General features: G+C 36.7%; 1 protein-coding gene across 4 annotated transcripts in view; it reads right to left on the minus strand.

Annotated features, from left to right (window-relative positions):
* The window catches only part of LOC129227718 (adenylate cyclase type 3-like), a 327000-nt gene that overhangs the window by 250901 nt on the left and 60447 nt on the right, over window positions 1–15652 (minus strand). For all 4 annotated transcript variants that reach the window (XM_054862320.1, XM_054862321.1, XM_054862322.1 and 1 more), the window contains exons 2-3: window positions 9488–9695; window positions 408–781 (exon numbers count right to left, since the gene is read on the minus strand). In XM_054862320.1, coding sequence (XP_054718295.1) covers window positions 408–781; window positions 9488–9526 — 413 coding nt within the window. In that variant the 5' untranslated portion in view covers window positions 9527–9695. The remainder of the gene's footprint in view (window positions 1–407; window positions 782–9487; window positions 9696–15652) is intronic.

Here is a 15652-nt window from a genome sequence, read left to right on the forward strand (position 1 = left end):
AAAACAGAAAGCAACCACTCATTTAGGATATTAATTTAGTCTTAAAAAGAGTGAAAAACACTTATCAAAAGGGAGTGAAATAAGCTTATCCAAAAGGAGTGAAAATAACCGCTCCGCAAAAGGAATGAAATTCACTCCTATAAGGAAATTTTTTAAGAGAGTATATGCTCAAATTCGTTCTTTCGTTTCTAAAAGAAAATTATTTTGTTCTTTATACTTATTGCCGTTTTACTTTTATGGGTAAGGAATTTGCTCGATTTTTAATCACGTCAAAGCGGTAAGTTTTGAGTTCTTTCAGTTAAAGCAGAAAACGAAGGAAAGTAGCGATTGTTTTTCATGATTATTACTGACCCCAGGCAACGCCGGGTATTTTTGCTAGTAAATAAATAAAGTAAGCTTAAACTTACCAAGAAGGCAACTTAGATGCCAGGCATCTGACAATGACGAACATCGCCAGGAGCAGGACCAGCGACCCCGCCAGGAACATGACTTGCCCAATCACGGTTCCGGGTTCCCGGCCGGTTATGGTACCGGCGTAGGTGACCAGGAGGAACAGATCTACCAGGGCGAGGACCAGCAGCAGGGTCTTGGTGTTCCGCCGCTTCTCGATCCTGTAGTACTCGCGGTACAAGTGTTCCGCGCTCTTCTCTGCGAATGCGAACTGGAGGCATTGTGGGAGGTACCGCTGGAGACCGGATCGGTCGATCTTCAATTCGGTTTCGCCCCGGCTGAGGAAGGATATCCCTTCTTCGCCGACAGACTCTGGGTGCTTTCTTGTCTCCTAAGTGGGAAGAATGAAAAATTAATTTGAATTTTGACATCTTGAATTCAAATTATGTTTTTCGCTACCACGAGTGTGTGTATGTGTGTGTGTAGGCGTGTGTGTTTCTGTCTGTGTGCAGGCATGAGTGTGTGTGTATGCGTGCATGTGTATGTGTGTGTATATGTACTTGTGTGTGTGTATGTGTACGTGTGTGTGTGTACGTGTGTGTGTGTGTATGTGTACGTGTGTGTGTGTGTATGTGTACGTGTGTGTGTATGTGTACGTGTGTGTGTATGTATGCGTGTGTGTGTAGGATATGGACGCAAGCTGGAGACGGTGCTCGCTAGAGGAGCAGCATCGGGAGGGGCCGGTCGACGGTGGTGCTGCAGAGGAGGAGGGGGGAGAGAAATAAAATCATAGGAATTCAAAACAGTCAAATGGGAACAATAAGCAATGTGATTGCTCAATAAATACAGCAGAAATCCAATTATTCGAATTAATTGCTCCCTGACCTTATTCAGATTAAGGCCACTATACAGGGTGTCTCAAAAGATTGTTGACAAACTTAACATGCTGGTGTGTCATATCATGATGAACAAGATTTATATAATAACATGTGTTAGCAAACACAATGCTGGCGCGCTACATGCAGACAAAGTCAGAAACTAACGGATGCACAAAATGTCGCATATTTATTACCCAAAGACCATTTTACACACAAAAACATGTTTCTACGTAAATCTTGTTCATCATGACATGACACACCAGCATGTTAAGTTTGTTAACATCCTTTCGAGATACCCTGTATTAGAGCCCCTTGAAAAAGACAGGCTGACTTATCCGACATTTTGGTTCCAAGACAGAATTGGATCCAACCTCGTTTCTAGTATTTATAAATACGTCATAATATTCGCTGGTTGCTAAGTCGTAAAATAATTGATGATAAGTTGAGTAAAATGTCACTTTAGGTAAATTTTAAAAGATAACTTCGTTTACAAATTCAGCTAAAATGTATCGGGAAATGTTTACGGTAATAAACCTCATTTTCATACCTTATTTGTTTTTAATTTGTATTAATTAAATTGTATTCATCCACAGAATAAAATAATCAAACATCAATCGGGCAACACACCTAAAGTTTGGACACCAGTTTTCTGCAATGAGGCTTTTGTACAAATGTTTATTTTTTTCGCCCGATAATTTTGGAACCAAAATGTCGGATAAGTCAGCTCCCCTTATATAGGAGCCTTACCCTGTATAAGGGGAGCTGACTCGTCCGTCATTTTGATTCCAAATTCGTCAAGTGACAAAATTAGTATTTGTACAAACGCCTGTTGCAGAAAACTGGTGGCCACGCTTTAGATGTGTTGCCTAATTGATTTTTGATTATTTTATTCTGTAAATGAAGAATATTTAATTAATATAAATTAAAAACAATAAGGTGTGAAAATTACAATATTATATATGCTGGTTGCTATAGCGTAAAATAATTGCTGATAGGTTGAGTAAAATGTTACTTAAGGTAAAAATCTAGAAAGATAACTTGGTTCACAAATTCAACAAAAATGTATCGGGAAATGTTTACTGTGATGCCCCTCATTTTCAAACCTTATTTGTTTTAAATTTATATTAATTAAATCTTCTTTATTTACAGAATAAAATAATTAAACATCAATTAGGGAACACATCTGAAGCATGGACATTAGTTTTCTGCAACGAGACGTTTACACAAATATTAGTTTTGTTTCCTTACGATTTTGGAACCAAAGTGCCGGATAGGTCAGCTTCCCTTAGATAATGGCCGTACACGAAACGAGTCACCCTTCGTATTTCCCATTCAACAGGATACTTTCAATCGGCGACGCCATTTCAAATAGCTATAAAAACCATTGACGTAACCACACAGCAATGAGATTCAGTTAACACTGAAGAAAAGAAATAAGTTACCTGCTACAATCGCAGTGTTGGGGGTCTGCGCAGCGCACAATGCGCAATCGTCCTTTACTTTCTGGATTACCCACAAATATAAGTTTTAATTTAAACGGTGCTTATGTTATACGTGTGCAATTTCACTTAAAAAAAAAAAAATACAGAAAAATTGAGACGTTCTATTGAAACTTGGATGCCCTGCTAATTCAAATTTTGTAAATTTTTTTGGGTCATCATAATTTTTGCATGATTTTATAGTGAAACGATTTTTAAGACAAAATTTTACTTTTTTACTATAATGGCGCAGAAATGTGGCGTATTTTCTTGTGTCAAAATCAATTGATTAATATTTCAAAATAATTGAGTTCCTGACGGAACTGAAATTTCTTTTTGTCAAAAAATGAAGTTAAACCTATATTGCGTAAAAGTCAATGTTGTGTGATTAATATTGGAGTAGATATTAAGAGAAAAGGGTCTGTGACTGGCTGGATATGAGGCCACAAGCCTTATCAATCAAAAAAAAAAAAAAAAAATAGTTCCTCCTCGCCTTGTCCGAGGTTGAAGTGAGATCAATAAGCAATTTTCTTGATTGATCAAAAAAAAAAAAAAAAACATACACCAGTACCGTTGAAATTTAGTCGATTTATGCTATTCTTAAAATTACAGGATAATTGGAGAGCCCTCTCTTATATTTTGTAACAGAAATCGAAAAGAACTGAAGCTAATCAATGAGGGTGCTGTTCCGGTTTTTGATAGTCAAATCTTTCGTCGCTAAAACTCAAATGACGAATCCACTTAGTGGCGTACCTAAAGCCCTTATATATACGAGCCGGCGCATTAGCTTAAGATCAGCCATTTTGGATCGGAGCGCGTGTTTGAGTGGTTGTCGTTTCTGGCGAGTTATCGCGTTTGGTGATTGTTCACTGCGAACGATTCTTAGCTGCACGTAAATTGTTTATTATAATAAAATATTAATTTCGGCATATTAGGCGAAACCGAAAAACTTTGCTGTGGTAACCCTAGCAGCCCAACAAAGAAAAATCCGATCAAAAATGGCTAAACTAAGTCGATGCATCTGCCTATGTATCTATATAGCTAGGCTTGCCAAACGTTCCGGTTTGACCGGGACAGTTCCGGTTTTCAGAAAAAACCCTGGTGTCCCGGCCAGTTTACTTCGTGTCCCGAGAAAGGATAAATTTGATTACAAATGACCAAAAGAGTCAAAAAATAATAAATTGGGATGGATTATCTAGGATAATTACTTTGTCTTATGTAACATTGACTTCAAAAACTAATATCGGATTAATTTTTGAGGATTTTTGCAGCAAGATCAAAACCAAAAAAGACATTGTAAAAAGAGTACTTGCCAATGAAAAGTATAGGTAACAATTGTTCAATTTTTTATTCCTGTCTCAAAGTGTTTCTTTTTAATAGAATAAATTGTAAATATTAACATGTAAGAAGTAAAATTTTTAAATTATTTGCTTACGTCATTTCTTATTGTCCTTGTTTTAGCTTCATAATTAGTACTAATAATTTACTCATAGCATTGAGAATGAAAACTGCCCTGTAAAATAATTAAAAACCCAGTCATGGATGTGTACTCTTTTAAATACGCGTGAAGCTGGGAGGAGGGGCATCCTGGTTGAACACTTCAGAAATCTGGCAAGCCTATATATAGCAACTGTAGGCGTACCCAGTACCGGATCCTGAGAAGAGGTGGGGCGTGACCCCTTAAGTAACCAAATATTGCCTAAAGCCGAATTTTGAGGACTTTTATCTTAAACAATTTCCGCCCAGGCTTTTTGTTTTAGCTATAAAATTGCACTTTGCCCCCCTAACCACCTGCCGACAATGAAACCCTTCAAAAACCAAGGCGTGGATCCGCCCTTGGGCGTAGGATCAGGAAACGCTTCTACACACTGAGCATTCCCATTTTAAAATGAGTCTTTGAAAAATATTCATTCGTTTGAATTTTCCCTTCGTAATGTTGTTGTTGTCTTGTACCTGGTAGGATGGCAATTCGGGGTGCGCTGCTTCACTTTCCCAACAGTACAGTAATTTGGTGCCCATCCTCCCTCCTTCCCCAAGTTCAATGGAGCAAATTCCCTCCCCACTGAAAAAAAAAATTCTCGATCCTCTTTCATTTCTTATTTTTTATTTCTTGTTGTTGTTGCTGTCATGGGCTAGTCAGACTAGCATTTGGGATGCGCTGCTTCACTTTTCCAACTGTACCGTAATTTGGTCTGAAGTCCGACTTCGACAATACACACATGCCACAAGGACTCGTTTATAGAATAGGCAACCATTCACAGCATAACAACACATTCACACAAAGAAAAGACAGGGACAGGAGAGAGAAAATACATCCATGCCCGAACCGGGATTCGAACCCGGGACCTCACCATCTCAGTCAGATTTCTCAGACCACTAGACAAGAGTAATGATCTTGCCTTTTTAAAACAAAGGAAAAAAGATGTAAAAAAAGAGGTAAAGAGAGAAAAAATTGACTAGGGTAGCAGACACGAAGGGGTAGGAGAGAGTGAACACTTGGGTGGTTCAAAAATACATGTAAAAAAAAGTTTCTCTTAGATAACAGGACACCCATCAATATTTTTAGACTTCTTGGTAGTAATAGGAAAAATTTTAGCTTCCTATTTTAACTGAGAGAGGGTGTTCAACCCCCGCCCCCTAACTTCAAAAGTATGGGGGAGGGGGATAAAAAAATACATTGAACTGAAAAAACAATGCTACACATTATAATATACACTAGTTATATACATATACATTGCAATAAAATAATTATTTACAAAAAAATAGCAAGAGAATTCAAATGTTTCGAAATTTGTGGCATTTTCTATGCTACGCCTAATGTTAAATTGAGGGGTCATTGAGCACCCTCTTAAAATTTGAGTAAGAAGTTAAAACTTTTACAGCATAATACTATTAGTAAGTCTCAAAAAAATTGAGGTTTGTCCTGGAATCTAGCTGAAAAAAAAGTTTTTTTGAACCACCCTAGTGAACACGGAAAGAGAAACAACTGTAAAAACAAACTATCAGTAGGTTGCCATTAAGCCAGGGCTAAGACAGAACTACATGCAATAACCAACAGGCCTGTTGTGACATCCAGAGACAGCAGATTCGTCCTCGTTATGGACTCATTAGTCTGGAATAGGGAATAACTGAGTTGGAGGCAGATGACATCTCCTTGAAGCTGAGAGCACCAACAAATTTTAGTAATACCATTATGTAGTTAAAAAATAAAAGCTAAACCATAAACCCATAAACTGTCAACTAAAAAAAATGAAAAAAAAAAGTTTGAAAATAATTTAGGCAGTGAGAAGCAAAGCGATGTAAGAGGCAAAGTTGAAAAATTGGAGATAACCAGTACACATGGTAGGTGAACCTCTCCTCTTTCTTGGGGCAAGAGATCTTTCTACCAGAGCTACTAGTAGCCCTGGTAGTTGCTGCTATACTGCATGGTTTAGAAAAATAAATTCAATGAAAGCCTACCTAGGATGTTATCTTTTAACTGGTTTTGCACCAAACTTGAAAATGTCCACTTACATCCCTTTGCTTCTCACTGCCTCAATTTATCGTGAAGAATTATTTACGATAATTACTTTGTCATTTGTAACATTGACCTGTAACATTACTTTCAGATTAGATTGTGAAGGATTTTACGACAAGATATAACCCGAAAAAAAAAAACTTTCTAGAAAAAGTCCAAGCCAATGAAAAGTACATGTAAGTATTCTTCAATCAAAGTGTTTCTTTTTACTAAAGTAGCTTATAAACATAAACAAATAAAAAATAAAATGTTTAAATTTATCCGCTTGTGTCATTTATTATTACTCACGGTTTAAGTTCATAATTAGTTTCAATTTTTTCATAGCATTAAAAATGAACTACCCTCTAAAAACTATCCAAGGGTGCAAGAACATCCCTTTCTTAAATTTTTGGGAGCACTGTAAAAACGATTCAGAAACGTTCACGGAAAAAATTTGCAGCTGGTGTGCCCAATTTCTGCCAGTAACGTATCTTGCAAAAAACACGAACCTTTCTGAAACCATCATTGAAACTTTCTGAAGAAATTGGAAATCTCCTCTGTTAAAACCAGTCACGCTTCGGGAACCTTCAAGAAAAATTGAGTTGGTTTAATGTGATTAGTTTGAACCTTCTTTATTTACGAAAAGCTCCAGATGCATCAATGCAACCTTGACCAAAACTGCAGCTATTCAGTGACTTATTTGTTCGCACTGGGAACTTAGTTTAAAAGAAACGTTATTGAATAACTGCTCAATCAATCTTTAAACTGGTAGCAAAAATTATTTTTCGCATTTGTGGAAAGTCTGGATCCGTGTAACTTGTAACAATTCAGGAAACTTGTTTGCAAAAATACTTGATTTTACTAGGATATACGGGGCGGGGCGCGGGAACTTCCGTCTATGAATTTGGGGCGGAAAAAGTGTGGAGTATCACCGAATGGGGGAGAGAGGCTCAACGGAAAGATCCGAAAGTACGGTTGCATCATGCTTTCAGTTGCCATCGTGGTTTGGGCGAGACTATGGCTTCTATAGAAAGGGAGCTGACTTATCTGACATTTTGGTTCCAAAATTGTAAAGGAGACAAAATTAATATTTGTGTAAAAGTCTCGTTGCAGAAAACTGGTGTTCATGCTTCAGATGCGTTCCCTAATTGATGGTTGATCATTTTATTCTGTAAATGAAGAAGATGTAATTATCACAAAATAAAAACAAATAAGGAGTAAAAATTGAGGTTTATTACGGTAAACATTTCCCGAAACATTTTTGTTGAATTTGTAAACTAAGTTATCTTTCTAGATTCGCCTTAATTCACATTTTACTCAACTTATCATCAATTATTTTACGACATAGCAACCAGCGAATATTATAACGAATTTATAAATTCTAGAAACGAGGTTGAACACAATTCCGTCTTGGAACCAAAATGTTGGACGAGTCAGCCTGTCTCTTTCAAGGGGCTCTAGTCAAGAGAGCATCGCGCTTTTTTTTTTCTTCCGTGAAGACGTAGTTTCCTAACAGCCGCTCGCTCGGAATGGGAACTTAAACAGGCCTGCACTCTCGCCTGATTTAGCTCACTGTGACCATTTCCTGTGGCGTTATCTGAAGTCGCGGGTTTATAATGATCGTCCACGAACCCTGGAGGACCTGATGATCCATATCCGAGCCGAAACTGCCAATATGACGGTCAAAATGCTCCTAACACTGTAAAAACGATTTAGAAACGTTCCTGGAAAATAATGGGCAGCTGATATACCCTATTTCTGCCAGTAACATATCTCGCAGAAACCAGGAACGTTTTCAGCTAAAATTCAGTTACCTTCCTGAAATTATTATGAAATCTTCCTGTGTAAAGCCAGTGGTGTCTCTGGAACTTCAGAGTATTCCTAGGTAGGGATAATATAGCAGCTCCAAAAGCAGTATTGCAAACATGACTAAAGCTTAGCCAGAATTGCAATTAAGTATCAAGCATCTCACTTGGTTGCAATTCTAGTAAAGTTACGTAGTTCAAAGAATTATTAGCTCCTTTTGGGAGCTTAACCAGCCTGGAAGATCCGTAGTCAAACTAAAGCCAACACACTTCATAAATGCTCTCTGTTAATCTTGTAGCAATTCAAGAAACTTTTTGACAATGATACTAGATATTTTCAAGAAGTGGATAAAAACAATAGAAATCCCGAAACACTACACGGGAATATTCAATAATGTTCCGGATTTTTTTTACAGTAAAGAGTTGACCGAAACTACCGAGTGCGACTGAATGGAGGGCAACAATTACAAGATATCTTTTTCAAGACAGCGTAAAGCATTGTCTCCCATTATCTGTGACATCAAAAAGATAATAATAAATTTTTAGGTTTGTAAAAAAAAATTTTATTTCATTTTCAAAAAAGGAAGTTTCCGCGCCACAACCGGTAGATGAAAACCTGTGAAATCCCGAAACGTTCCTCGGAAATAATCTGTGACGTTTTGGAACAGTGAGAACGAAAGTTCTCAATTCGTTGAATGGAACTCCAAATTTTGCCAAATCATCAGACAAAATTAGTCTAATATGGAAATTTTTAAAGAGTCCCAGTGACCTTCCGTAACATTCCATCGGGCATGGGTTCCCACAGGGGTGGGATGAATGCGCAAGTTACACCATTATTTTTTTTTGGGGGGGGGGGGTGGATTTTTAGATCTATTTATTTATATAAATTTCTTTATTGATTTATTTTTAATTTAAATTTATTTATTTGTTTTATTCTGTTAATATTGTATTTTACTTATTTATTTAGTTTGTATGTGTATGTGTCATTGGCGTAGCATAGGGCTTTTTCTAATAAAGTAATAATAATCATTGTTATGATAAAAAAATAAATAAATAAAATAAAAAATATTAAAAAAATTAAATAAAAAAAAGAAAGTTAAAAAATAATAAAGGGAAAGAAAGGTTGAGAAAAATGAGGAGGGGGATGCGCGCCCCTGCCATCGGGGTTCCCCCAACAAAGGGTTTTTACCCCTTTAAATAACCACGACAGTGGGGGGGGGGGCATTCTAGTGACCTGGTTTAATATTTCAAAAATCTGGCAATCCTACATTTTGGGGAAAAGAGAGACAAACTGGGCGCCTTGGGTAGCTCAAATAACAAATGATAATAGCTATCTAAGTAGCATTCTTTACGAAAGATTTCTCACAAAAAACTAGCCAAGCCAATCGGAGAAGAGAAAAATTGAGAAGTGCCAAAAAGAGTGAAAGTTTTGATCCATACCTTCATGTTGAGTTCGTCCTCGTTCAAATTGGATTTCATATCCTTCGAGTGATTGTGATTGGTTGCCCGCGTTTCTCATGACGCGACGGTCACGGAAACAGTCACGGCTAGACGTCGAAATCGACAGCCAATAACGAGCGTGCTTACATGACATGTCTGTCATGGATGTGTGACGTCATCTGGCAACTTGTCCGCTGAGATAGTTGATCTGAAAGAAACGAAAATAACAATTAAATGGCGAACGTGAAACAACATTTTTTAGACATACATAGAATGTATCAGGGCTGAGTTGGTGCCGAAACAATCCTCTGGTGCTGCTTTCCTTGGTGAATATTTTTCGTTTGTGTAAATTATGCAGGGGTGGCCTAAACTTAAAGGGGGGGGGGAGATCTAAATTTTTCGATTTTGATTATGATTTTGCCGAATGGAACTCCAAATTTTGCCAAATAATCATAATTTTGTCCAATAGAACCCCGAATTTCGCCGAATGGAACTCCAAATTTCGCCGAGTAGAAGTCAAAATTTTGCAAAATGGTGATAGTTTTGCAGAATGAAACTCCAAATTTTGGAATGATGATATCGGCAAATTTAGCCGAATCGTCAGACAATATTTGCGGAACAATGAATTTTTTTGGCCTATCGCAATGATCTCCCGGGGGGGGGGGGGAGGGGGGGGGGGCTAAAAATATGAGCCAGTTTAACGTTGCAATAAATTTTATTCTGTCACTATGTATTAATTGTATTCATGTAGCACTTGTTCACAGAATAAATAATAGCCGAAGATCGAGTAACCCGCGTGTTTCAACAGTGAAACCCGCGTCACGGCATGATAATTTGATAATATGTTTTGGTTATGTTTAACATGCAGGGAAAAGCTTTATTATGACAAGGTTGAACTCGATCCGGCAACTTAACAATTTCAACTATCAAAATATTTCCAAACAGGCAATGGCTTCGTTCAAATGCAGAAGGAATTTTCACCCGTGATACCTTGACGGGCGACTTTCTGGTTGTCTAATAAAAAATTCAGACTAAAATCGTTCTTCTATAAACGAAACAGTCTGAACCTCAGCCTCCGATTTACTTATTACATGTCCTTTGCTTAGAACATTGCCTTATTCACTGCAAAAACAATTTAGAAACGTTTTAGAGAAAAAATGGGCAGCAAACGTGCCCATTCCTGCCAGTAATAAATCATGTAAAAAATAGAAGCGTTGTCCGCTAAAAGTCAGTATCCTTTCTAAAATTATGCTGGAATCTTTGTGAAGAATTCAGAAATCTTGACGGTAAAATCCAGTCATGTATGTGGAACAAACCAGGAGCCCTCAGAGAGAGCTAAGGTTGATTTAAAATAATAGCTTGACACCTTCCTGATTTATCAGAGAGACCCCTGAAGCATCACTGCAAGTAAAGCCAAGAAACTAACACGGAATGGCAAATAAATATCAATCATTGTTCTTGTCTGCAATTCCTTCAAATCGACGGAATCCAAAGACTAATATTTCGCTGCCATTGGAAGCTTATAGTCAATCTGAACGGCCGTAATTGATCTGAAGGAGATATATACTTAGTAACTGCGCCTAGTTAATCTTTTAACTGTTACTTAAAAATAACTTCCACAACAGCGAGAGGTCCGCATTCATGCATCTCGAAGCTGTTACAGTTTATGGTGGTGATCTGATTAGAGCCCCTACAATAAGAAAGGCCGACTTATCCGACATTTTGGTTCCAAGACAGCTTCGGATCCAACCCTGTTTCTAGTATTTATAAATACGTTATATTATTTGTTGGTTGCTATGTCGTAAAACAATTGACGATAAATTGAGTAAAATGTCACTTAAGGTAAATCTACAAAGTTAACTTCCTACACAAATTCAACAAAAATGTATCGGGAACTGTTTCCTGCAATGAACCTCATCTTCACAACTTATTTGTTTGTAATTTGTATTAATTAATCTTCTTTATTTGTAGAATAAAATAATCAAAAAATGAATCAGACAACTCAGCTAAAGCTTGGGCACCAGTTTTCTGCAACGAGACCCTTTTACAAAAACTAATTTTGTGCCCCTGCATCTTTGGAACCAAAATGTCGGATAAGTCAGCTTCCCTTATATAGTGGCCTTAGACAATTTTTTAAAGTATTGTAATGAAGCTAAAATTTCAACAAATAAAAAAAAAATAGCATGACGAGTACAAAAATCAACTTATTTACTTCTTGTCTTGCAATAATAAAATTTATAGTTTTATCAATTGAATTAATTTTTAAAAAGAGGGAAGAAAAATTCACGAATTAGTATACTGATAAAAAAGAAAAGAAAACCTTGTATATGTTTTCAAAACTTGAAAAGTCAAATGCAAACAATTCGTTCGTAGTAGTTCTTAAAGTTCCGCTCAACCCAACTGGATGTGTACAACTTATCCATGTTAACCCATTCGTTCTCATTTACTACACTTTTGTCAATTTTTAAGGAAAAATAGATTGATTGAGCGTATTACCTTTACGCTTTAGAAAACTTATTTCAAACTTTAGAAATCCAACTTTGCATTCTATCCACTAATGGTTTTATATAATATGCAACTCACTTTTTTGTTGTAAATCTAACTGTAGCAAAATCATTTTTTTTTACATTCAAACAAGGATTTGACATCTATTTCAACTTATTCAAGCTCATTTGGCTGATCAGAATATAATATATCATAATAGTTAGTTTATGTTTAGATCTCTTAGGCGTTATGAGAGTTACAAGTGCGAACAGATATTTTAATTGTTTAGCATATTTACTGCAGTGATTGTTTAAATCTATCACTCATACTATGATAAATTTTATTATGTTAACATGGTTTTGAATGTTTAAAGTTAATGTTAACAAAGTAAAAAACAGTTTCATTATTTTCATAGTGTTTATATTGTCGTATCGATACTTGATCCCTGGGATCATGCATCCCGCTAAACTAAACGAAGGGATCAAGTATCCCTAATATGTGATTTTTACAAACATACTTGTTCTATTATTAATAATCAGTGGCAATATACTAAAAATGTGTCTCAATTATTAAAGACTGACTATACCTTAACATTACACTTCGGTATTTTTTTTAGTTGTATATAACGGATAATGTAAACTTCAGAATGCTTTCCTAAAAAAAAGTTTCCCTTGACACATTCAGACAATCATTTCTTGAGCTAGAACAAAATGGCTGAAAAAAAAAAAGTGTTTGCCAGTTTTCATGTAGAAGTACAACTTTAATATAATTGTCAGGTTTCAAATCTTTACATAATGATTTTGGTACATTTTTGGCTGTGGGATTATATATCCCCAGGGATCAAGTATCCCCATTCTCCCCTATTGCGACTATGATCCGGTATTGCAATCCCTAGTTGTGTCACATCCGTTGCAGGGGTGTGATACGTTAAAGTCAAAAACTTTTACGACTGTAAGGGTTATCCCTTGGCTGGATTGACATGGACTGTATCTTTAGAAGAAATCGTAGAATATTTATTTATCGAAATAGTCAACTGCTGATCGCTATTGCAGGTCTTAATATGCAGGCACTTTTGCTAGGGGTGCCCTCCCCTGCACTAGAGTTACCCCCCCCCCCTGCCGAAAAAAAAGGACTCTCCGAAAAGACGTCATGTCTCCCCTGGAAGCACCCTGACTTTAGCTATTATATTTAGAATACTTTGCTGGAATATTTGTCGAGATCGCCGATTGGATCATCTCTATTGCTGGTTTGTACATTCAGATATTTTATCCGAAGGTGTTTTATGGTACCTACTCCTCTTACAGAATCTCTCCAAGAACCGTTTTAATTACTTCCTTTTGCGAAGTAAAGGAAGCAATGTATTCGAAAAAAAAATTTGACAGAAAAATAGGCTTTAATTTCCATTTTGCTCGTCCCCGAATGAATATTGAGTTTTTTTTTCAACCCGACCACACGGGGATATATGCCTAAGAACGTATAGACACCCGAAATTTGCATTTCGACGATCCCTGAATTAATTACAACGAGTTTTCTCGTGGCGTCTGTATGTACGTATGTATGTGCATATGTACATATGTATCTCGCATAACTCAAAAACGGTATGTCCTAGAAAGTTGAAATTTGGTACGTAGACTCCTAGTGGGATCTAGTTGCGCACCTCCCCTTTTGGTTGCATTCAGATGTTCCCAAGGGGGTCTTTTACACCTTTTTTTTGGGGGGGGGGAGGAGTCATTGTTAATATCAATGCAAACTCAAGTGGTGTCATAATTTGGCAAACACTTGGCGACACATCGCCAAGCTTTAGGTTGCGAAGTTTTTCTGCCCACTGGGCGCTAAATTTGGCCCTTTTCTTTCCATTTGGCCACTATTGGCGATACTTAGAGAGTTAACCATTGAATCACATTAAAATGTCCAATATCGGGAAAATTAATCTGTTTAAAACGTTTTTTTTTTTTTTGCTTCAGTTCACAACAAACTTGGGGCAAAAATATTTGATGTGTTTCTTTGTTTACTCTAAGGCATTATCATCAGAATGGCGTAAAGGGAAGTAATGTGATACACACCATCAGCCTATTTTTCATTATGGTCTCTCTTCACAAATTTTGGAGAGACTCTTACAGGACTACAAGAAGCTATTTGGACTTCAACGCTTCAACGGACACTTAGCCAATTTCAAAATATGTATACTCAGTAGAGCATAAAACTACCTGGCAGTTAAATGCTAAATATTAACTAGCATAATATATCCTCTACGGTTAATCTCAGACCTTAGCCCACTGTTATTTCTTTGGTTTCCATTTGTAAAATTTAGATTCAATTGTTTAGAAAAACCTAACAGTGATATTACATTTTGAAATATAATAGTACTGGTACAAACACACTAGCAATTAGTTACCTAGTTTGTTCATTTGCTCACAGATGGCAGTAGTAATATGCTAATGGGGAACCAATGTTTGGTTTTTGTGGCGGCATTATGAAGCATGAAGGTTTTTTTTATACTTTGCTAAGTAAATATTTGATTAGTTATTTTACAGGGGTGCCCACCTGGGGGGAGGGGGGGGGGAGCATCAGAGTGCAGGCTGCGCAATTGAAATTTTATAAGGGGGTTGTTTTAAGGGGTATTTTTCTTTTTTTTAGAGGGGGGGGGGGGTTGCGCCCTTGCTTTTGGGCCGGGAGGGGGAAGGCATCCCTGATTACAAAACGGTGTCAGTCAAAGTTGTGCGTGGTGTTTCTTTCCTATGTGAGTAAGTTTTAAATGGTTTTTCTGGGAAAATTGTATACGTTCGAAATCCAACTTCTTGAAAGTAACAGCAAGGATTGTATAAATTTTGCATTTCAATTTCTTTGATAATTGCGTTTGAGTGCGACTTTCATGCAAGAGAGAAAAATACAGTTAATATTTAATAAATATCTCCACTAATAATAAAGCTGAAATTCTCTCTGTCTAGATCTCTGTGACGTATATAGACCGTTAGGCCGATTTCATGAAATTTGGTACAAAGTTAGTTTGTAGCATGGGGGGAGGCATCTCGAAGCAATTTTTCAAAAATTTGATTTTGTTCTTTTTCTATTTCAATTTTAAGAACATTTTCCTGACCAAAATTAGCAGAAGATGGACGAGTAAATTACGAAATTATCATGACGTGGAACCGTAATATGGGAAGAGCGAATGAACAAAGCCAATTGGCGAGAAATTCATCATCCATTATTTGTAAACATACATGCGAACCAAATGACCTTTTAATTTCCTACTACGGGCGAAGCCGTGCGGGTACCACTAGTTTAAAATAAAAATATAAATAAAATTTGTTTTTGACGAACTCAAGGTTTGGCAATTAAGGATTGCAGTCAAGATTTGGAAGCAAATTTTTTTTTCAACTTTATTTTCTATTTTTTCTTTTTCCGAAATTGATGTCTTTTGAAGATGCACTGATGCTCGACAATTTCTTCCCTTACGTACGGAAACTTTCTTCTGTCCAATGAGAGGAAAATAACCAAACCGCTTCAGGACACTATTGGAAAATCGTAAAAAACGGCCCCAGATGAAGTTTGCTCGAAATATGTACGGCTGATAAAATATTTTGAATTACTTTTTCTAAAGAAACTTATTTGAAGATTCAGTTAGAATTATTTCACTATCCACGAGGGCTATAATCAGTGCGGAAAGCTAAAAAAGGATAC

The sequence above is a fragment of the Uloborus diversus genome, chromosome 8 (assembly GCF_026930045.1).
Source record: "Uloborus diversus isolate 005 chromosome 8, Udiv.v.3.1, whole genome shotgun sequence".
Classification (NCBI taxonomy): Eukaryota; Metazoa; Arthropoda; class Arachnida; order Araneae; family Uloboridae; genus Uloborus; species Uloborus diversus.